Source organism: Acartia tonsa, unplaced genomic scaffold, assembly GCF_053477335.1.
Source record: "Acartia tonsa isolate MP-2025a unplaced genomic scaffold, ASM5347733v1 sca1, whole genome shotgun sequence".
NCBI lineage: Eukaryota > Metazoa > Arthropoda > Copepoda > Calanoida > Acartiidae > Acartia > Acartia tonsa.
In genome coordinates, this window is record NW_027649595.1 from 322,378 (window position 1) to 347,837 (window position 25,460).

Below are 25,460 nucleotides of genomic sequence, written 5' to 3' on the forward strand. Positions count from 1 at the left end.
TCCTGGGATATAATGTTCAAGTAAGAGCATGGTATTGGCAAACTCTTCCACAATTCCTACCACACTGTATTCTTCTTCTATATGCTTCTTGGCCAACTGAAGAGCATCTATTGAATGGCTAAACAAAAGAATAATTCATTTTATGAATTTTTTCCATAGCAATTAAGGTCTTTATTAAATGAGTGTATTACTTAATATTCTCTAACTTCTTTCATCAACATTTTGGGAAAAAATTCAGATTAATTGTTTTTTTTTTGGATCTTAATTGTGATTTAAATATTATCTAATAATAATTTGAGAAACTCACTTTTAAATAGGGAGGGGAGATATTGAAGTTCAGCTCTATTGATGAAAACAAATTAACAATATTTTACCTATTTCCACACTCCCAAGCAGTTCCACAAAAATATGTTGTCATCAGTTCTTGAGATTCTCCAAACTTTATAGTCATATTTTTATACCAGGGGATGTCCCCCAAAAATAAAATAGTTAAGAGTTCAGAATTAAGTGAGTCTGGAAGACAGACAGACAATATTTTATAGATAATATTGTTTATAGAGACAGGTTAAATGTAGTGAAGAATAAAACAATAATATAAAAACATAGCCAAATATACCAACACTTGAAATTTAATTGTATATGTAGTAAGGCAAGCATCTCTGAGTGAGTTATATAGCATCTCTGCTCCCAAGACTAGGAATAAACTTAATGCATGTTGTACTGGAATTAAATAAGGACTTGTCAATTATAAAATAAAATTAATTATGTTTGAAGCAAATAAAGGGATAAGGCCCCATATGTGTAATAGTTAATAGATTTTTGTAATGCACATGATTTTTCCCTCATCCCTGCCAGAACCAGGGACAGGGGGATATATTATCTAAACCTCTGTAATGATCTGAATATTACTTATATTGATTGTATTTGTATATGTCTGACCCTATGATTTGTAACTCATTGTTCATTGTAGTTAGTTCCCTTGAGACATTTTGATCAAATACACTATATCTTATACATGAACCTGTCCTTGGTTATTCAAAGTAGCGAAGCTGAATACAATAAGGTTATAACTGTTACACATCTAACCACCCGCAAGTGTCTTCTGTTGCTGAACCTGCACATAGTAAGTAGACGTAGCTACCAGTCTCCTTACTACATATAAAAGCTAAAATTAAACTAAAAGAGTGTTTATAAATATCTTGAAAAAATATTATTCCTGACACTCGGGGTCATCAGAAAATAAGCACTCTTCAAGAGTTTTATTGAACCAAGCTTGTGCTGGTCTCTCCAGGGCATTGCTCCAAAATCTCTCTGATCTCATGTAGTAAAACTGTAACATTACCAATAATAAACACTAGCTAGTGAAGCCTCCTAAAATGATAATCACTGAGGTGAACTTTTCACTTACTATGTTTGTAATTACCCCATCTAAAGTATTATTGGCATTTCCTTTGAAATCATTCTTTGTACTGGATCTCTGACAACATTCATAAATATTGGGTTGAAATTAAACTTTTTAAATTCTACATAATAAAAATGGCTGTTCCAAACTAATTTGTCTTGTGTCAATAATTGTATTTGTCCAATAAGATCTTGGATCTCTTGATCATCTAAAGCATGGTTCTGATGAACAACATACATATCAAATTCATTTTCATCTGAGAGATCATTTATGACTTTTGTAACTGAAGAGGATCCACATTTTAGAACTCTGTTGTAGACTAGATATGATGATTCTTTGGACTTGGTTACATTATGACTAGAAGGTAATATAGGTACTTCTGGTACAATAGGGAGTGGTATGTTGAGCAGGGGCTGATGGCTATCATTCGTCCTTTTAAAATATATAATGGTAGCAGATTAAATTTTCATGAATGGATTTGATAAAAAAAAATAACACTATTAGGGAAATTTTATTTTCATAGCTCCTAATCAAGATTTTCAATGGCGTATTCCTATCCAGTTTTTTGTTTAGGAATGAATATTTTTTACCCAAGGGAATAAATGATGGACCGATAGTTTATCATTTATTCACAAGGGTAAAAAATATTCATTCCTAAACAAAAAACTGGATAGGAATATCATTCTCATTTAAACAAAATGCTAAAATGTGGTTTAATTTTGGTTTTTAAATTTCATTTATTTCCCTGTTCTAAAAATGATACCATAAATGAATATTTAAATCCACTATTTAAGGGGTCGTTTATATGGGAATGGATATTTCTATGACATATACACATCTAGTCCTTCTGCAGTTAATCATGCTATGCAGTTTTTAAAGCTTCGTGATTTTTAAAAATTTTTGTTGTATATTCTCTCTCTTTCTTTTCTTTTTATAACAGCTGAACATGTCTGCTACATAACTTATGTTGTCCTATTTTCCTTTAAAGTTTTTTACTTTTACACTACCTTTGGATGTTGTCATCCTTGTAAAATTACACTGAAATTTTAAAAAATAAATGTATTTAAATTTGCCACCATTATTCAGACCTTGCTAATCTAAAAATATCCACTTCATTCCATCCACCACTGAGGTAATTAGCTGGCAGGGTTTTGTTGTAAGGCTTCTTTGCCTAGTAAAAAAGGATGACAACATCAACAAATAGCAAAGCAAATTATTTTTTAGATCATCAAGAAAATCTAAATACAATTTTAGGTAAATTTTTGATAAGATGAGAATTATTTAATTTAAGAAGCTACTTTAATATGGCAAAATAATAAAATTGGGACAAACGAATTATCACAAAACAAAGCTTATCTTTATCTTCCATAGCACCCAAGAAATCATGTTTTAACCAAAAGTCTTTCTGGTCATTTGGACAATTATAGAGTAGCTTTATTCAGGAATATGATATATTTGTCAGTTTTTAATCATTTTTTTTTTTGTAGATTAGTATTTTAAAAAGTATTTGTAAATCATAATAGCTGTTTTTTACCTCTTTACTGAGCTGATTTTGTCCATCTTTATTATTGATATTGATATTTTCTCTTAGTGTATTCAGTCTGAAAATAATTCAACAATTGAACTGCCATAAAAAAAATTTTATTCAAGTTTTTTTTTTGGCTAATCCAACTTTCTTTCAGACAACTTAAGATTTCCAGAAAAATAAGTCCTGCAATTACAGAGTTGGTTGTCTGTCGTCGAACTTTACTTTTCAAATAATCTGGACAGAAAGAAAAAGAAGATATGGTTCCCTTTTGGTGCCTTGACTATTAAGCCATTAGAGTAAAACACTAGAGGGAGAAAGGGTTAAATAAATGTATCTCCCCATCACAACCACCTTGTGCAACCCTTCGACTGGGTCATAATAATCAACCAATGGTGTCGCTTATATTAACACAGCCAAGTAGCAGAAAATAATTTAGAAGCAAACAAAAGAGGTCTTTGAAAAAGAAAGGGAGGTAGTCTGTATAAACATCTGTACTATAGATCTTTTATTGGGCCCATGGCATTACAGTGAACAGCAGGTTTGTAATTTATAAGCTTCTCCTTTTCAACAAATAGCTCACAATTAATACTTAATATACCTGTAGCTTGAAGTATAAAACATCAGAATTTGGAGTATGGCTGTTAGAAGAACCAGTATTTTTTTCTTGGTCAATTTCACATCCATTATATTTTATCAATCTGAAATTTGATAGAGGGATCATGATCGATTGGTAGTTTTTCATAGTTTACAACAAATTTTGCCTTAAAAACCAGTTTTTCAAAGTGCCTTAATTTTGAAGATTAATTGATCATGACCTATTTAAAGTGTGTGCTCATTGTGTTCATTGTTTAACTTCAAACTGCGCGGCATGTGTTAAAAGTAGAAAAATAGTATACATATCATTAGAATTGATATGAAATCTAGTTTTTGAACATTTTACCACTTAGCTCCAAAACTATTTGAAGAACAGGAATGGTTCTTATATATCTAAAACCTAAAACCACATTTACAATACTCTGTAATAAAGTGAATTATTTCAATTGCAAATAAGACAGCATCGTAATTAAATAAGATCCAAACATTTTGTATTTTTAGGGAAGCTTTATTTAGAAAATTATATAACGCAACTTTGACATCTATTTACCTATTAGCTCTTCTATTTCCATTTTTGCCGACAGCATAGTATATACTACTTGGTTCAATTAATAATCCCTGAAAATAATAATATCTAATATTACATTCTTCTAATTCCAAGTAACCTAATCTAAAATATCTATAAATAAGACATTGTTTCATTAAATTCATCAACTTATACTAACAACAAAATTAAGTGGAAGAAATCACGAAACACATATTTTATTTCAGCTGTCTTTGGTGGGGTCAAAACATAGTAGAGTTGACGAGCTCTACATCTGCCCCCCAATTATTATTATACATTTATTTCGCTTGTTGGTATTCCTGCAAATTCACTATTGGTTAAGGTTGAAGATACTTTTTAGTAAGATGCAACTCTATAAGTATTAGTGTCTGTCTGTAATGCAAAATAGTATGAATGGGACAAACTATCAATTCTTATCGTCCAATTATGAATTAGCTCAAATATAAGGTAGTAGATTCATATACAAAATCATAGGCACCAGCTTCTATGAAGAATCCGTCTAAAAAAGTAATCATATTTTCAATAATCTGCTGGATTATAACCAGTTCTGAGCCATACTTAAAAATCATTTATTATATCATTTTATAAGCAATTTTCTACGAATGATAAAAAAGATATCATAATATTAATACCAGTTTTCCTAACCCGGGCTTTAGGCCCTGAGGGGCTAACAAAACTTTAAAAAATCATACAATTTTTAAATTTACTATCTGCGGAAGGCTGTCTATAATAAGATACGACAAATAACTATTATTGTATAACGTTGTGTCTAAAAGAAGCTAGTCCAAAACAGTCAGTTGGTAAAATTAATCCTATAATAAAGTAACAGTATGTCTGTTTGTTTATTTGTCTGTACAAAATTATCTCGCTAACAGCTTAACCGATCGGGTTCTCCTTAACAGGGTAGCTTCTCATACGTCCCAGGAAGGTTTATAACTATTTGGGGAAAGGATACCACCACCCTCCCAAGAGAAATCGCCCCTAGAAAAAAAGCATTACCCACGCCCCCCCCAAAAAATTAAGTTTTTTAAAAAACTAAAATAAAAAATTGGGTGGGGTCTGCCTCCCCCCCCCCTCAAAAAAAAATAATTCTAAGTTTTAAAAAAAATAGGTTTTGGGATTAAACTTCCTCCTCCTCAAGTGCCCCTTTAATCTTGCCTGTTATATTGCAAGGGCAACATTTTCCATAGATAATATAGCTCTTAGACAGATACACACCATAAATTCACACACAGACATTAATTCTGATAATCTATAATAATAAAGTAGAATGATGTCTGTCCGTCCGTCTCTTAAGATCTCGGTAACCAATCGGATTCTACTCTTCAGGATATATACCTATTGGAGCTCGGTGGTTTTAAGCTATTTTTATGGGGGGTGGGACATCCCCAACCCCCCCAAAAAATGAAAATGTCCCCTCCCCCCAAAAAAATTGTTTTTAGGTAGTTATTTAAAAATAAATAGCAGCACCAGAAATACTTAATTTTTTTTAAAATTACCTCTTGGGCCAAAGTCCCTTTAGGCTAGGGGCGAAGCCGCTAGTGGTTATATATTTGCTATGTTTTCTAAAATATTCCTGTTATGAGTTTGTAATGTAGATTTTTCTGTATTGTCATGCGCGAGAAGTTTTTGTTTTTTAACTTCAGTACTTTCACTTTCAGTACTGTCCGTACGTCCGTCCTTAACTGATAGCTTTTTTCGTTAATTAGGGCATGTTAGAATTGTCCTATTGATTTCAAACTTTGCATGGTGATTCCTGTAGTAGTTAGGTACAACTTTGAAAGCGCAGCAACTCTATAATCGTTACCAGAAAGTCCGTACGTCCATTTAAAACATGCTGATTTTTTACTTTTTTGACAACACATTTTTGTATGTTAAAATCATCCGATTTGTCTGATTTTTCGTATACTGATTCCTTTTACAACAAGGTAAAATGTTATAAGCAAGGCATCTCTATAATCAGGTCCTAAAAACGTCAGTATGTCCTTAAACAGTAACATGTATTTAATAAGTTTTGCAACAAATTTACTTATAATTTTGTATAGACATGTGCATTAATATTCAGTTTATTCAGTTCTGACACACAACAAGTGTTAATGTTCGTTTGTCCTTCCATTTCAGAGCTTCGCTTTCATGGATGTTTCCATCCTTGTTTTTAATTTTATACATGGTAGCTTAAAGTAAAGGATGGACAAAGGACTGAATGGCTTTTTTTTATATTAACAACTAGCGGCTTTGCTTAGATCAACCTAATTTTTCGTATTTTAGATTTAAAAGAAATTTTCGGGAAGATTTTTTTTTTTTGGGGTGGGGTATTTTTAATTTTTTTTGGGGGGGGGGGGTTAGGGGTGTCCCACGCCCCAAGAAAATAGTTATAAACCTTCCCGGGACCTATGAGAAGCTATCCTGTAAAGGAGAACCCGATCAATTCAGCGGTTAGCGAGATCCTTCGGGACAGACAAAAAACGCCTATTACTTTATATAATAGGATAAGATTAATTTAATGTAAGTTGTCTACAATACGATACGATTCATGGTTTTTCAGTATGGCTCGGAACCAGTTCTATTTCTGCAGATATTTATCCGTGACAAAGCCATGCTAGAATAGTTATTTATCGGATCGTATTAGAGTCAGTTTTCCGAGGATATTAAAATGAAAACTTTTAATTCAAGAAATTGGCTCAGAGAAGCACCAAAATAAGATTTTGTGGTGTATTCCATCCTCATCTTCAGGATAGCTAGTTGGTACATAAATTACCAGGTTAAGTTTAGAATCGACAGGACTATTCTAACATGCATAAATTAAAAATAAGATTTATCCGTTACTGATGTACGGTTCGAATGTAATTACAGTAAATCTTTGCTTTAAAATTATGGCAGAAAAATGTTATCCAATGCATATGATTTTTCATAAATCAACGTCAAATTCTTTGAATTTATGCAATTTGCTTAATTATATATAGTATACAGTAAAATTGCATACTTTCATTTTTTGGATCAAAGCAAGCAGAGTGTGCTTGACTTGGGATACTACAGTGTGTTTTTTGTTTATGAGAACTTTTTTGAAAGCAATTTTACTTCACTTATATTTAGTTATCAGAATTTAATGATTAATGGCTTATTTTCTTCGTTTTTTAATGCAATTAGTAGAATATTAAAAAAATATTACAGTTTTTGTTTAAAAAGTACAGTAAAATGTAAAATTCAAAACTTAGGTGTCAACATCTAAAAATGCTTTTAGCGCATTATTCTTATGTTCAAATCTTCTACCTTTTGCAATAATGGCTGCAAAACGCTTCAAAGTTGAGATCTAGAGCTAAAAATTGATACAGATACTATTGGGGACATGTACTAAAAGATAACATAGTTTGCAGGTCATATCTTAATCAGGGAGGGAGTACTGGCCCCCCAAAGTTGACTACTGAAAATCCAATTTTTTTTCTTGCAAAGCATAGAGCATAGATTTGAGCATAAGAAAAATGCGCTAAAACCATTTTTATGGTGTCACCTAAGTTTTGAATTTTAGATTTTTTTGTACTTTTAAATTAAAAACTGAAATATTTTTTTAATGTTCTATTAATTGCATTAAAAAACGAAGAAAATAAGCCATTAATCATTAAATTCCGATAACTATAAGTGGGGTAAAATTGCTTTCAAAAAAGTTCTCATAAAAAAAAACACACTGTATATTGACATACTCTAGGGGCACTTTAGGGGAGGAGAGAGCTGAAAATATATCTATATTACATTTAAGTTTTAAAAAGAAAAACTTTAAACAAAATCAGGGTGATTTATTAGGACCAATGAGAAGCTTCATTCAAAGGGGAATCACAACAGTCGAGCGATTAGTGAGATCCTTTATTTAAAAATTTTAATGTGTTTATTTTTAAAAGCGAAGCTTTTCTATAATTAGGGTTGGTCCGTACGTCTGTAACAGATAGCTTTTTTCATTAATTTAGACATGTTAGAATTGTCCTATCGATTTCAAACTTTGCATGGTGATTCCTGTAGTAGTTAGGTACGATTTAGAAAGTGTAGCAACTCTATAATCAAGTCCTAAAAATGTAAGTATGTCCATAAACTTTAACCTGTATCAAGCAGTTTTTCAACAAATTTACTTATAATTTTGCTTTGATTCTTTTACATTTATATTCTGCTTATTCAGTTCTGACAATAATAAAAGTGATAATGCCCGTTTGTCTTACGGTTTCAGTGCTTCGCTTTTATGAATGTTGCATCCTTGTTTTTTGTATTATTTCTACCACTTGGAATAGAGAGCTCCTAGATGCTATGGACGCAGCTGCTAGTTTATATATTTTGCATACATTAAGTAGTAAATTTGTAGGTTGATTTAGATGCAAATAAATCAGAAAAAATTGTTAAATTCATATTCTTTTTTTATTGTCATGCTGCTTTGTTTGATAAAATATTGACATACTCTGCTTTACTTTATGGAATTTTGGCATAGTATACTTTACTTTGGGGAACATTGGCATCCTCTGCTTTACTTGATAAAATATTGGCACACTCTATTTTACTTGTTTTGTTTGGTACACTCAGCTTGACTTGATCCCATTTTTTCAGGATTTGATTATAGAGACACATATAATGCTGTACCTTGTTTCATTATTTATTCTTTACTATTTTGCACATTGCATTATGTCTGGTAACACTTTTCAAAAATTTGATATGAGTACAATATGTATATCTTGATCCCATTTTAAACTTTCATCTATTTTTCTGATCACTTAACTTGGATGTATTAAATATTTGATTTTTAAAAAATATAAAGAGAATTTTTTGACTCAATCAAATTATCTTAAGTCTCAACCATTGCCAATGCATAACCTCCCTAATACATTAAAAAAACTTGTGTAAAAAGTACAACAGTTTTGTATATTTTTTTCTTTTTCTAATGTCTTTTAGTTATTACTCGGTGTTAGGCCGATGTTTAAACTTATCAACACCCCGATGACGAGCGAATAAAACATACATGAACAAGGATGACAACATCCATAAAAGCGAAGCTCTGAAACGATAGGACACACAGACATTAACACTTGTATAGTGTCACAACTGAATAATCAGAATATAAATGAATAAGAGTCAAAGCAAAATTGTGAGTAAATTTGTTGAAAAACTTCTTGATACAGGATAATGTTTATGGACATACTTACATTTTTAGGACTTGATTATAGAGTTGCTTTGCTTATAATATTGTACTTTATTGTACCATGAATCAGTATACCAAAAATCAGAACATTCGGATAATTAGAATTTAGATCACATAAATTTTTTTTTTTAAAAGTAAAAAATCAACATGTTTAAAATAGACGTACGGACATTCTGGTAATAATTATAGAGTTGCTACGCTTTCTAAATCATACCTAACTACTACAGGAATCACCATGCAAAGTTTGAAATCGATAGGACAATTCTAACATGCCTAAATTAACAAAAAAAGCTATCCATATGTGACGGACCGACGGACTGAACCTAATTATAGAAAAGCTTTGCTTTTAAAAACACCTTGGCTAAAAAATCTTTGGATTATCCAATGAATGTTGATAACATACTAAATTGAACATGTACATAGAAAAAAGAAAACTGTTTTCGCTCCAGATAACACAATAATTTGTCATGTATAATGATTATTTTTAAAGCAAAGCACATTAATTTTTCATGTATAATAATTATCTTTAAAGCGAAGCTTTCCTATAATTAGGGACTGTACGTAACGGTGAGCTCTTATCATTAATTTAGGCATGTTAGAGTTGTCCCATCAATTTTAAACTTTTAGTGGTATGGACTTATACATTTAGATTCAGTTCTGACACTCTAATAGTGTTAATGTACGTTTGTCCCTCCGTTTCATAGCTTTGCTTTTAAGAATGTTGTCATCCTTGTTATGGTTTCAATTAAACTTGGCACAAACAAGGATGAAAATATCCCTGTGAAGCAATTTGTCACTTTCACACAAGATACCTTGTTAATCACTGTAACCCACTCCCCAATTTATCTTTGAAAAAAATTTTGAAAAAGATAATTTTCCGTTTTTTATTGCTTTAGCCCTATTCTATTAGAATTATGTGAGGATTTGATAAATTTGACAAATAAATTCCATTTCATGGAATTTTATATTTGAGACCATTTGTTCATGGTTTGTGATTTTTGTTTTGTATGTTTTATACTTAATTAATCTTCATATTAATGTTATTTTAACTAAAACACACAAAGACATAACTTCAGGAATCTAAAAGGATAAGATAAATTAATGTACATTCCCAATGAAAATACATAATATTACCCCTTAAGTATATTAAAATCATAGCTTGAAACGATTGAACACTCCTTTTAATGAGCCATCTAATCAAAATTCATGAAAGTCCCCAAAGTTGTAAGGCCAACAAATATGAAAACGTTATTATAAAACTAGTGTAATAAAGAACCCATTGTCCCCTATGTGTCTCTCTGCATAAATTAGGCATAGAGTAGCTTAACTATAAAAATTCAACTCACTTAGCCAAGCCTGGACATGTTACCAAGTTCACAAATAACCCGCGACCGTGGCTCAACACGTAGCGCATCCGCTCGTCGTCGGGAAGGTGATAGGTTCGAATCTCGGTCCGACACTGCGTCATAACTGAAGGCGTTAAAAATGGTTCCTACTGCTGCTATTTCAGATGCGCGACATAAAACAGGCGCAACTCATTACCATGCACAGTTAGGACTTCTCAGACAAAGGTCGTGCAATCAAAGGGTTGGTCGTCTGATGGGTGTTGATACCCTAGGCGATTGAGCGCGTTACTCTGCACTTTCAAACTTTCAAAGGTGACGTGGAGAGGACTTGTGCCCAAAGTGTCACCACGCCCCTATAGTCAATAGTCAAGTTCACAATTAAAATAATACTGAGTTTAAGAACTTGTACTTTGTGGAATTTGAAAGTAAAAATCATTAATTTTTCCCTAAGCAATAGTACGTACCTACATAATGATTCAGCACATACAATGCAAACTTTCTGCACTGTCAAATTAAGCATTTTCCCCCCTGTTACTCTAGCAGCAAACGTCGGTTTACACTGACTAACCTCCTTTTTAAAAGCAAAGCATTTCTATAATTAGGGTCGCTCTGTCCGTCCATTTGTCCGTAACCGATAGCTTTTTTCGTAATTAAGGCATGTTATAATTGTCCTATCAATTTCAAAAACTTGCATGTTTATTCCTATAACAGTTAGGTATGACTTAAATAGCGCAGCAACTCTGTAAGAAAAAATTTCGGTTCTAAATTCAGTGTAAATTGAAGTCAAATGTCACCTCCCTCCCTGGATTTTATATATGTATATTATCGAAATCCCAATATTCAAATTATATCAGTTAAGTATATAACACCAAGTAAGGTGATGTATTGCTGAAGCATAAGATCTCGGTAACTGCTGAACTGTTCTTTACATAATATAAATACTGGTCCTGCATTGGTTTTAAGCTATTTCATTGGGGGATGGGACACTAAAAAGATTAATACAACCAACATTAATTCTTTTTTTTAGTTTTTGGATGTTGTCATCCTTGTTTGTAAAATCTGGTTTGTACTTTTACATTGAAATCTTAAGATTCAGACAAAAAAACTTAGTAATTTATATAATAGGACTAGCGGCTTTGCCCTTGCATCTAGGTTCTCTGTAATGTATTAAAGGATAGAGAAGAGAAGAATGATAGCCTAAAACCATCCTAAGACTTAAATCTAAAAATGAAATATCTGAAAACCCTCCTGGGATCAATGTTAAGTTTCCCTGAAATGGAAAACTCATTCGCTCCAGCAGGTAGTAAGATTCTTCGCTACAGACAAAGAAGCTTAGTACTTTATTATTAGAATGACTAGTGACAGATGAGCCTTTTCAACCGAAACGATTTCACTTATTGCAAGTTAACAACTACTCTGGTCCGTTGTTAATTATTTGATCACTCATCATTATCAGAGAAAGTTAGCAAATATTGTGAAAATTTATCATTTTCTAAAGACATTAGGGAGGAGGGGAGGGGACAATTGGCTGTTAATTATACTAGTACCCAAAGTATGTTATCTTATTTGATATAAAACTTTTTCACAGTGTCACAGTTTTCAACCAATATTTTTAAAAGCCAAGCTTTTCTATAATTAGGGTCGGTCTGTCCGTCCGTAATGGATAGCTCTTTTCATTAATTTAGGCATGTTAGAATTGTCCTATCGATTTCAAACTTTGCATGGTGATTCCTTTAGAAGTTAGGTACGGTTTAGAAAGCTTAGCAACTCTATAATCATTACCAGAATGTTCGTTCGTCCATTTTAAACATGTTGATTTTTTTTACTTTTTTAAGAACGAATTTTTATGTGATCTAATTATCCAATTGATCTGATTTTTGGTTTATTGATTCCTGGTACAACAAATTATAATGTTATGAGCGAAGCAACTCTATAATCAAGTCCTAAAAATGCAAGTTTGTCAATAAAAATTATCCTAGCTGTATCAAGCAGTTTTTTAACACATTTACTTTACATTTTGCTTCAACTATAATACATTTATATTCTGATAATTCAGTTCTGAAACTGTACAAGTGTTTATGTCCGTTTGTTCTACCGTTTCAGTGCTTCACTTTTATGGATGTTGTCATCCTTGTTTTTTTTTATCTACAAACGTGTTTATCACAAATTTCAAATAAATTCATCGTCTATTGTCTTATCCCTTAAGATCCTTTAGAGAATTTTTAGAAAGTTTGTCGGCGTTTAATCAGGGATCTTGGGGACAGATTGACTATCTATATAATATTGATAAATAAATATAAATATTTGATGTTGAAACAAGGATGACAACATCCATAAAAGCGAAACGATGAAACGATAGGACACACGGACATTAACACTTGTATAGTGTCAGAACTGAATACTCAGAATATAAATGAATAAGAGTCAAAGCAAAATTGTGAGTAAATTTGTTGAAAACTTCTTGATACAGAATAATGTTTATGGACATACTTACATTCTTAGGACTTGATTATAGAGTTGCTTTGCTTATAATATTGTACTTTGTTGTCCCAGGAATCAGTATTCCAAAAATCAGAAAATTCGGATAATTATATCACATACAAAATTTTTGTTAAAAAAGTAAAAAAATCAACATGTTTAAAATGGACGTACGGACATTCTGGTAATGATTATAGAGTTGCTACGCTTTCTAAATCATCCCTAACTACTACAGGAATCACCATGCAAAGTTGAAATCGATAGGACAATTCTAACATGCCTAAATTATCGAAAAAAGCTATCTGTCTCAGACGTTCGGACAGACGGACGTACGGACCAACCCTAATTTTAGAAAAGCTTCGATTTTAAAAAAATATTTGATCACAGTAGCGTTTCTACCTTAGGAGGACAATGAGCGATTAAATGTTATATAACCCATATTATGATAAACAAAATTACCCCTTCTGCAGATAAGTTTTCAAGCCAACGAAAGAGATTATAAACATTAGGAGTAATATAATCAAAAATCAATGGTCCCTTCCTCCCCTCTCTGATTTATTTTACAATTTATAAAGTTGAAGAAATTCTTCCATTTTTTTTTGCATGTCAATCACGCACTACCAGGTCACGTGTACCTTTAGTACACAAACCCCAACCGCAAAGAAAAAGGGGTGACAGGGTATTCAGTAGACTAAGGATGTACACAATATTCAATTAATTTAACCCTTACAGATCGGGCCCCAATTCCCACCTTAATAGATCGGGGGGGGGGCTCAAAGAGCCCCCCCCTCTATCTCGGCTCCTGGTACAGATAAAGACGTAAAATTTTTTTCTGGTGGTTCATGTGTATTTTTAGAGAAAATTACTTTTTCTAGTCTTAGCAGTCAGACCGCTCCTTAGCCGCTTTTTAGCGGCCAGCCGCTAAATTTTAAAACAGCTGTAGAGCGGCCAATTTTGCAGCTAGGATGACCAAATTTTAGGACGAACTTTTATTTTTCATAACAAAAAAATTACTTTTTCTGATCATCGCCGAAAAACGGCAAATAACGGAAACCGCCATTTTCGGCGGTTACGGCGGTAAAACGGCGGTTGGCGGCGCAAATTAATATTTTTATCTGTTTATTATTGCTCAAGGATTTACCAAAAAAAATTATAGGTCTCTAGCTGTAATAGAAGCCACGATATTCATGATATATGTCTGTAGTAAAAGCCGGACAAAAGTCGGTCATAAAGTCGGTCAGGGAGCGGTCAAACGGTCATAACACCACTTTTCTCAGATGGTCATTGATATCTAAGTATTCACCAAAAAAAATTTATGTTTCTACCTTATACACAAAAGTCATAATGTAGAAATTAAGATTTATTTAGAATTTTTTCTAATTTTTTTTGCTACCCAACCGACTTTGACCGGACACCACGACCGACACAGACCAGATATCCTAATAAAATCAACTCTTGCCGACATATAATTACTAAACTTAAAAAGTCATGAAGTTACAGCTCTCCATCTTACCTACAAAAAAAATGAGATTGAAAAAACTAGAGGGGGGGGCTCTTTGAGCCCCCCCCCCGATCTGTAAGGGTTAATATACAATCTATAACGTGTCTATATTTTGTACATTAAAAGATATATCTTTGTAGACAATATTAGAAAAACTGTATAAAATTTTGTGTACAGATCAGACCCTAAATTTGCCTGACATCCACCAACCTGTGCGCTCTGTCTCACGCAAACAGTACAACAAACAAGGATGACAACATCCATAAAAGCGAAACTCTAGAATGGTAGGACAAACGAACTGAATATTAATGCATATGTCTACACAAAATTGTAAGTAAATTTGTTGCAAAACTGATTAAATACATGTTACTGTTTAAGGACATAATTGTATCACATAAAAACTTGTTGTCAAAAAAGTCAAAAATCATTATAATTCGAACAGACATTCTGGTAAGTTTTCTAAATTGTACCTTACTCATATAGAAATCATCATGCAAAGTTGAAATCGATATCACAATTCTAAAAGGTTTACATTAAAGCCATCCAGTATGGACTGACAAACGGACTGACCCTAATTATAGAAAAGCTTTGCTTTTAAAAAATATTGATTATTATTGCATCTATGAAGAATGTGTCTAACGCACGGCTCTGGGGTATTGGAATGCTGATTTTTGGAATACTGATTCCTAGGAAAACGATGTATAGGCAAAGCATCTCTATAAGTCCTAAAAATGTAAGTAATAAATATATCCTTAAACAGTATCATGTATTTGAAAATTTTAAAAATATTGCTAAAAATTTATTTACAATTTTGTTTGGACTTATACTTTATTCAGTTCTTACATTCTACAAGTGTTTGTTTGTCTTACCGTTTCAGAGCTTTGCTTGGCTGCTGCATAAAGTTTGTTTCTGAAATATGATTGTCTGTTTGTTGTTCTTTTTTATGAATGTTGTTCTTGTTGATCAAAGTTTCTAAATCTTTTTGTTTAGTTATGTCAAAAAAGGAAGGAAACATTAAACCTAAAATTACACTGATATTCAAAAATTTTATATTAGTTACCTTTAAAAGTTTGGGTAGTTAAATTATTTTTGTTTGGATTATGCTTGTAATCTACAGAAGGGGTATTTTGGTTTATTATTTTTTGGAACAAGTATATAAATCTATCTTTTGTTTTATCCCTTAGATTAAGTAACAATATCTAGGTTCTGTAAAAAGTATTGATTATTTAATAGTTATTTCTCGCATCGTATTATAAACAGCTTTCCGCGGATATAGAATGTACAGTAGATTAAGATTAAAACCAGTTTGTTTAGCCCCGAGGTGCCGAAGGCATGGGCTAAAATAACTGGTTTTAATCTTATGATTGTACATTTCTATATTCGTAGAAAGCTGGATATAATACAATGCTAGACATAGTTTTTTCGTATGGATGAGAACCGGTTCCTATCCACCGGATTCGAATGAATACGAGAAAAGATCTTACTAACACACAACTGTGTATTGAGTTATAAGCTCATGGATATAATTCTCCTTGCTATGATAAAAAAAGTTCCTTTAAATGTTGACGTACTTGTTATTGCTCGGCTAATAATTGACCTAATTGTTCTTGTTTTTATAAAATTTTGTCAACTTATGTTGCTTTGCTACTTATGGACATTAAAGTTTATTGTGTAATTGATAATACACTACTTTTAATTTCTTGCTTTTTTGAAATACCATTTATGGCTAGACTACTTTTTCACATAAATGTATTTTTAAAATTTAACACCTTCTTGTTGCTTCACTTAGTGACAGATTTGTCCTTGTTTCTGTAAAATTTTGTTTATTTATTTATTTTGTGTTTTATGACCTATGGATATCATTGTACTTGTTTTATTATTAAATTTGCCTTGAATTTGAATCTATTAAAATTAATGACTAAATTTTGTTTGAACCTTATCAATTCTGCCTAATTTCCTGTCCTCAATATTCAATTGAATTAATCAATATTAAATTTTAAGAAAAGGGATCATGGAAAGAAAACAAAGTCATTCCTAAATTAGGACAGAAGTCACCTTCCTAGGAAGGACATAAGTAGCCTTCCTTAAGTGAGAATTTGTTAGATGAAGGGCATAACATGCCTCCCTTAACAAAGTATTTACTATGTATTGCAAGAATTTGCTATGTTTTGCAAGAATTTGCTATGTTTTGCAAGATGAAGGACATAAGCAGCCTTCCTAACGTAAGAATTTGTCAGGCAAAGGACATAAGTCACCTCCCTTAAGTTAGAATTTGTTAGATGAAGGACATAAGTAGCCTTCCTTAGATCAATTTCCAGTGACTTCTGTCCTAATTAGGAATGACTTTGTTTTCTTTCCATGATCCAAGAAAAGATATTTATTTTAGGGTGAGGTTGAGTTCAGGGAGGGAGAGAACATTGGGTTGCTTATTACACTAGTCCCCAAAGTTTTATATCAACTCTTTTTTGCTCTTTGGCTTACCAACTTTGGGGACTTTGAATTTGACTTGTTGGTTTTAGAGTCCAAATGGTTCAACCACTAATTGTAATCTACAGAAGGTGTAATTTTTGTTTTATCATTGGGGATGTACATCAATTTATCGGCCATTTTCTAATCCCTTTAGATCCCTAGGATGAGTTAATTTGTTTAGGGGGGGGGGGGTGTTAATTTTGATAGTGGAGTCAATTAATTCTTTTTTTGGTAGGAGAGTTGTTAATGATTACTTTGATTACTAGCCCCTCCTTGGATGGCCTTGACTATTGTTCTAAAGGAAGTGAATATTTTTATCAATGTTAAGGCTGAAGTACTTATAATATTTAAATGATTAATCAGTTGATATCAAACTATACACTACAGCAAAGCAGAAACAAAAGATAAGTAGAATACAATATTGTAGTAATTATGTATATAGATATCCAAGGTTGGAGGAGACAATGAGCTGTTTATTTCATCAAACCCCAAAGTTTTAAATCAATGATTTCTTATTTCATTGGCATAACATTTTTGGGGACTTTTATTGAATTTTGATTGGTTGGTTGAGTGTCCAAACATTTCAACCATTGAATTAAATCTACTGATGGGGTAAATTTGAATATCATCATTGGGGGTGGACATTAATTTATCAGCCATTGTCTTATCCCTTTAGATCCCTGGGTCATATCTATGCTATCTATACCCACCAATCATAATATTAAAGGGGGAGGAAGGGTGGGATTGATAGGTGTAATTAGTGGTAAAGGATGGTAAAGATATGGGTTCAGGGATATATCATTGGAGAAAAATAATTCATAGAATAAGAATAATATATTATTGGGGAAAGGTGAGAAGATGTATTATGATAAAAAAAAAAGAAGGGGGGAATATATAATTTAGAATTGAGAAAATAAAATAGGACAGGTTGATGGATTGGCTGGATAAATAAAAGTATATTGATATACATTTTTAGATAATCTTATTTTCCAAAGATGAGAGGGGTGTTCTTTTTATTTGGAGCATTTCTGTTCAGCAGCTCTGCATCTGCTGTCAAAGTTGGACCATGCTTTGTAAAGATGGAGAATAGGCAATTTTTAACTTTACTTCAATAAAATATTTAACTAAAATTTGATTTTCTTGTTTGTATGGATTCTTTTATATCATGCATATTTAAAACAAAGAAATTATTGAAATTAAACCATTTATGTACTTATAAGGAGCCTTTAATTTAGTTTTTATTAGCATAAGTCAATGTGTGTAAAAAATGAAGTGTATGTGTTAGGATTGTATAAAAAAAGAGCAACTGACTAGATTAGAGTTAGTATTATACTAATTGAATTAACTTAATCAGACAGAAGTATACTATAAACTTAACCTTATCATCAAATTTAAAAACATAATTAAAAGTTGCCTAATCTTCAAGGAGATTTCCCTTTATGGAGGGAACAGTAGGTCCTCTGTATACCACTGAGACAGCAGAGGAGTGTGAGAACATTTGCATAGGAATGCTCAAGTGTATGGCATACACTTATGAGGTTGTACCATAATAGTAATCCTTATATAAAAGTAACAGGATCTATGTCTATTTGTCTGTGTGTACGAAAAGATCTCACTAACTTCTGAACTGATATGATTCTACTTTAGATTGTAGCTCCTGGGAATATTTATAACTTTTTTAGGAGGATAACACAAGAAATCCCCCCCCTCCCCTTAAAAAAATATTTTACTTTTCCCTTAAAAACTAAAATTGTTATGCGGTCTAACTTCCCTCCCAACCTACCTCAATTGAACCTAGAGGCCTCTTGGGGCATAGGTTCTAGTATACTATTGATGTAACATTTTTAACATTACATGATAATAAATGATAGGAAGAAGCTATTTAATTCCAGAATTGTTACCTCTTACTGCCATGTACTATTTTTCTAATTTTAGTTTAGTTCAAAGAAGTGTTTCATCTACCACTTTTACCCTGACATTGGAAATAATGAAAAAGAAATTGATTGTAAGGTATTTTAGGCTGTGTTGTATCAAATATTACTTTTGCTAATACATGATAATGCTTTTATGAATTGAAATTTAAAAGTAAAAGTATCCTTTTAATTATTTCTGCAATAGTGTGAACTATATTTCAAAATATTTATCATTTTTTTTCTTATTAGGAACCTTGTGTCACTTATTACATTGGCCTCCCCACCTTCTGTTACAACATATCAACAGATTATATTTTCTAGTAAGTACCAAAGAACCACTTTTTTATCATTCTAATTTACATTCAAAAGGCTTTACTAAATTAAAACAAAGTATTCTGTTTTTCATTCTCTCAATCTGAAAAAAGTAGTAAAAAGAAATTCTTAGAACTAAGATTAGCATTTGATTATTACTCCTCTATTTTACCTCAAAAACATTTTTGTTTTCTTTTCCTCTTATTTAAAAATTTATATTTTTGTTATAGTCGTGCCTACCTCACCAGACTTGACGACTGTAATACCTACTCAACTTTGTGTAAAAGTATTCATGTTCTAGAGGTAAATAATTCAATTAACAACGTTCACTAATGATAAAAATAATTAGAACAGAATGAAAATTATAAATTAAATCTTAAATAATGTGGTGACAAAATATTTCTAGTTTATAGATAAGATTTTATAAATATGATATTTATTATTGTAATCTATCAATGACATTCATTCACTAGGCTGAAGCAAACTCCTCCAAAGATGTTGTGGAAAAGATGAAGACTGAATATGAGGACAATAGAAGATTATTTTTTTCTCATCTAAGCAAAGCTGATCTATAACTTACCTTCCATGTCTGTCCTTAATTAACCAGTACATCTATACACTTACTAAATAAACATTATTTACACTGCTCTAAATCAAAATGGGTTGCTGTTTTTTTTTTCTCATGTAAGGTTTTCTTGTAATGTCATGAGATATTCTTCTGCTTATGAATGCAATTAAACATCTACACTATAACACACTTGGTTTGATTGACTTTCTGCAATTACTTAGGAGTGTTTTTACATTTACATTTGATAACAAATAAATAACTACAAAAAAGTTAACTTTATACATTTGTTTATCAATTATGCTTTTATTTGGTAAAGCAGATTATATACAATGTTCAGATTCTTAAACATGTTGTCATCCTTGTTGTAATCTACGAAATCCATTTTGTACATCATTTTCCAAAACAATAATACACCCATACGAAAAAAATTATATATAATTTATTAAAACTATATATCTATTTATCATTTTCTACATGGTCTATTGCTATTTATACCTCTTGTATACCTTCAACTATATCAGTATTTTTTGTAACCAAATTACAATGCACTATTTACTTTAGACCAAGCTGAATGTGCAAGAGGAAAAGTTCATTGAAATGGAAAAAGCTTTACAGGTATGTTTCTTTTATTCTATACCAGACAGATGGACAGACAGACATTATTTTTAAAAACAGTAATTTTACTTAAAAATCTATAGACAAATAATAAACAAAATTAGTATATCTCTTGTTTACCAAAACATGATTTAAATATCTATATATCCTTTTCTTACAGGCCATGTTGGATGTTACTACTTATATATATCTTTTCAATAATGTTCAGTATTTTTTTATATCTAAATCACAATAAACTATCTACTTTAGTCCAAACTGAATGTGCATGAGAAAAAGTTCATTGAAATGGAAAATTCACAGAATGATTTAAAGGTATGTTTCTTTTATTCTATACCAGACAGATTGATAGACCAACATTGTTCTACTTTGTGTTAGCATAATATTACCTGTAAAATATTGGTGACAACAATGTAATTCTTAGCTATGTTAGTGCTATCTCTGATAGTATAATGACAAATTTTTACTAGTATAGCGTATAAACTAAAATTAAGAGAATGTTCATTTGGGAACATAACTCAACCTCCCCCCACCCCATTAAAAAAAACTCAGATAGAATTAAGTGGAACAATACAGTCACAACAAGAAATTATAAATACTTTAATTCCTCCTAATTTTACTTTCCTTTTTAGTCCAAACTTGATGAGCTTAAGAGAAATGCTGTATTTAAATGTTATATTGGATTTGAATATGACAAGGATACAGGTTGTAGGCATTTTTAGTCCACATATAAAAGAGATAGGATATTTGTTCTTCTACCTGTGTGTACATCAAAATTGAAAATAAGTCTTAATCTATCAATATCTTAATGATCACTTACTTTGGCATATCAAGTTTGATGGCATTAATTTTTAAAAACAGTGAAACACTCTTTTTCCTGATATAAAACTCCCAATTTACATTTACATATGCAGTATTGAGATACATTGAATAAATTAAACATTACCATCAAAGTAGGATGCTAGCAATCCTGGAAGGGTCCACCCGTAAAAAGTTATTTATAAATTACACACAGCATTTAAAATGGCCAAAATAATAAAATATAGTATAAAATTAAATTAAATATAGGTGTCCAGGTAAATTCCTTAATTTTTATCTAAAGACTCAAGAGTCAAGCTGATTTTACATGTCTCATCGTATCATAAACTTTATTTTTAAACAATCCTACCAACCACCAATGCTGGCAGCCAGCAGCTACCATGGACTGCTCTCATTAAAATCATAGTTAATTCAAATAAAAGTAAAGATTATGTAAAAATTTCCCTCTAGCTGTAAAAAAAATATAAAACTTATAGCTGTTATAGGTTATCAGGTAAAATAACTTAACATAGGTTAATAAATACAGGGGTGAAGGAAAAAAATATGACAATGATTACTAGTTGTAAATTCTATATCAAACAGGAAAACCACACACTAATCAAAAGTACTATAGCTTCACCAAGAAGGAGTAAAGGGAAGGGGGTATTGAAGTACCCTACCTCCCATTAGTAGTATAAAACTAAATTTGTGCAGTTTCTGTGTTCAATAATTAATTTCTGACTAAAACTCAACCAAAATTATATACTGTTTTCTTGTTCTCTTTAGCAAAGCTAATTCATGATTTAAAGTGTCTGTCTGAAACGTTGTGAGAGAAACATTTATTTATCCTTAATAAAAAAGATAAAAATCATCAAGTTATAAATTTCTAGACATACAAATTTTCTTTTAGTTATTTTAGAGTTGCTTACAGCTTTTTAAACTTTTCTTACCTGTATATCAATTCTTACCTACTTTGAAGGCATTACTAAAAGTTTTGGTTAAATCATAAATGGAAAGAAAATATATAATCCATTTTTTTGTGAGTTATACCAATTGAAGGAAAGCATATTTGTAAATTACAAATATGACATTCACATTAAACATAGTTACTAGAAAGTTATATACAAAGAAGATAAAGTATAGAATAGAATCCAGGTAGAAGATTCTGCCTGGCTAGCCTGAAGTAAAATTGGAACTTTTGAAAGACCAAAACGGCTACATGGCTGTTAGTAAATAACATGATTTCAGTAATTATTCAGAAAAAATATTAAAAATAAACTCTTTTTGCAATAATTTACTAAGAGCCTTGTAGCCAAGAATCTAGCTTTCTCTTCCCTATTCACAATGGATTAAATATGAATTTAATGTGCATATTAAGCCTTAAAAAATTTAATTATGTAAGAAAATTTACAAAAAATATTAGTCTCAGTATTTATATTATAATACTAGGTTGCGCTCTTATGTTTGTTTTTAAACAGCTGATTTATACATGATAGCAACTACATCCATACATTAACTTGTGGTAGGGAGGGAGGGGGGAGGAAGGGGCTGTACCCATTGAACTGACCTTCGAAAATTACTAATGTGGTCAATTGTACTTGCCAAAATTAAAACAACATTAGGTTAAGTGACTTTTCATCATTGTCCAAACTGATCAAGCAGCTACTGCTGTCTTCACTTCATCAAGAGGTGTGTATCAGAGATGTTAGTCTCAATTAGATACTTATGTTTATGGGTAAATATTTACCTTTTAAGTACCTAAAATTAGTCTAGATTATTCTATAGTCAAGCATGATACACAACAAAACTTGATTTTAAATCATAAAGATCAACCAAATTTTAAAAGTATATATTAGATTTTGATACAAATTAAATTTTCTAATTTTGTCCAACTAGTCATTGTGATTTGTACTTTAGCATTATTGTCTTTACTGCGCAAGTCAAAGATTCCTTCTAATTTCCCAGAAATTTTTTGGGTTTTCACTTCTATTCCTCCTTATTCTATGGTTATATACTAAGTGAATTATTTATTTTCTGTATCCAATTTTAAAGAGTAACACTAGACATCCATTGTTTACGTTTTCTATTAAGGCATTTGCTACAAAATAATTGAAGAACGTCTTACTTGGGATGCTGCCAGAGAAAAATGTCATGGGTGGAATGCTGAATTAATAAGCATCCACTCACAGCAAGAAAATGATCTTGTACAAAGTAAGATAATTTTAAGGATTAGAAATTCATAAAATAATGGAATACACATAGACTTTGAGTATTTGAAAAAAATTCGTTTTTTAATTTTTGTAGTGCTTATTTCTAAAATGCCAAACCCAACAAGGATAACAACTTCCCTAAGCTGAATGGTCAAATAACAATGAAAAAAAGCTCACTACCTTATTATAAACAGAGGAATACAAATACATAGTACACAATTACATATACAACCAAAAATATATAACAAACATTTATCCAGCATATTATGTTTTATTAAAAGAAAGTTATTAAAATTTGATATGGTAAACATTTTACATATTTTCAATCAAAATTTGGGGGTCAATTGTCATGGAATAAACTCATTAGAAATGAACAGCATAATGTTTAAACGTAGTAAATGAAAAGAATAGAAAAGATCTTAATTATGATTAATATTTACACTAATCAAGGGGATGATTATGTCATTATCTGTATGTTTAAGTAATTGCATGATCGAAATAAGAAGATTATAAGCAATTCCATCTGAAATAGCTGGAATACTTTAATTCTGCTTTATAGTGATCCATTCTGTATGTCTGTGGCTTTTATTCTCATTACTAAAAGTACCTAAATGCTAGGGGAAAAGCTATTGGTAGATTTTTATATTATATTTCTTAAAATCTATTTAGGCATTGCTAAATCATTAAGTTTCGATATCTGGATTGGCTTAAATGATCAAGCCCAGGAGGGGTCTTTCGTATGGGCCGATAAAACCACAGGTAAAGTTTACACTTTGTATATTTTTAAAACATAATACAGTAAATATAATTTTATATAAAAGCAAAACTTAACCTATCAGATTAACAGACCTACAAACCTTAACAAATGTAGAGCAACAATGCAATTAATATTCACCAATAGTTAGAACTTTGAATCAAAATTCCTTACAAATCTATTTCAAGATTTTTAAATATAGGATGCCTTATAATGGACAAACTGACAATTAAAACTTGATTATAGAGATGCTCTGCTTATAACATTAAGGCTTATTATAAATAAAATATATATTCTAAAAGTAACAATCATATAGAAAGGGGGATAGGAGGGAAGTTGGTGGTTTAAGGTATACCACGAAGAAGATAAAAATCTTTCCACGACCTATAAGACTCTACATTGTAAATTATGGCAATATTGGTCCAGCAGGTTGCAAGACAAAAGATACACTGACAAAAGCACATATTGCCTCTAATTTAGCAAAAATCTGTAGGATCAAATAAAAATTATGTGTTTATTTCATATTCACAAATTTAACAATTAAAAGAACTTTGTTTTCTACTGTTTCTAATTATCCTTGCTATTTATTTTAGTTGGGTACACAAATTGGCGCAAAGGGTTACCAGATGGTGGCAGAAGAGACAACTGTGTTTCGGTAAGTTTATTTCTTATTCTTATTGGGAAATCAAAATAAAAATCACAAATTTGATCTCAATATTTCTTGTGTAAGTTTATGTAAAGTTGTCTGTAAATACATATTTATTGCAAAATATTTCGGATCATGGAAATAAAACAAAGTAACAGTACTTGTTGTATTTTCACAGTAGCTTTTGATAGGTTATTTTAGGTTAAGTAAAGGTTAATGATTGCCCAATAGGGTTATGAAATTGGCCCTGCAGGGTTAGAGCCCTCCCACAGGTGCTAGAAATAGGAGAAATGCTAGTGTCAAAATAGCAAAAAAACTTTATATTCTTTCCACAATCCAATATTTCTATAAAACCTATAAAAATGGTATTCTTAACCTTAATAAAATATCTAAATGGAAATCTTAGTGGTACACTTTGATATCAAATAAAATTACCAGTCTAACTAAATATATGATATCAAAGACTTACAACAAATGTATTCCTTTAAGATGGTAAATTTGATTGATATCATTGTTTAAGTTATAACCAAAATATAGCAAAGCTATTGTAAACTAAAATTTACCATATAATAATTATATTCTAATATTAAT

General features: G+C 31.0%; 2 protein-coding genes across 2 annotated transcripts; both read left to right on the forward strand.

Annotated features, from left to right (window-relative positions):
- Positions 1 to 17,922: 17,922 nt before the first annotated feature.
- LOC145310461 (uncharacterized) lies at positions 17,923 to 19,889 on the forward strand. Its single transcript, XM_080150413.1, has 6 exons — positions 17,923 to 18,146; positions 18,483 to 18,594; positions 18,992 to 19,066; positions 19,219 to 19,289; positions 19,512 to 19,584; positions 19,755 to 19,889. Exons 1-6 carry the CDS (start codon positions 18,052 to 18,054, stop codon positions 19,854 to 19,856), a joined length of 528 nt encoding a protein of 175 aa, XP_080006539.1. The 5' UTR covers positions 17,923 to 18,051; the 3' UTR covers positions 19,857 to 19,889.
- Positions 19,890 to 19,987: 98 nt separating this feature from the next.
- LOC145310462 (low affinity immunoglobulin epsilon Fc receptor-like) lies at positions 19,988 to 25,209 on the forward strand. The gene is made up of 6 exons (XM_080150414.1): positions 19,988 to 20,464; positions 20,714 to 20,776; positions 21,094 to 21,166; positions 23,351 to 23,470; positions 24,139 to 24,228; positions 24,817 to 25,209. The coding sequence occupies exons 1-6, from the start codon at positions 20,447 to 20,449 to the stop codon at positions 24,915 to 24,917; spliced, it is 465 nt and encodes a 154-aa protein (XP_080006540.1). The 5' UTR covers positions 19,988 to 20,446; the 3' UTR covers positions 24,918 to 25,209.
- Positions 25,210 to 25,460: the final 251 nt, after the last annotated feature.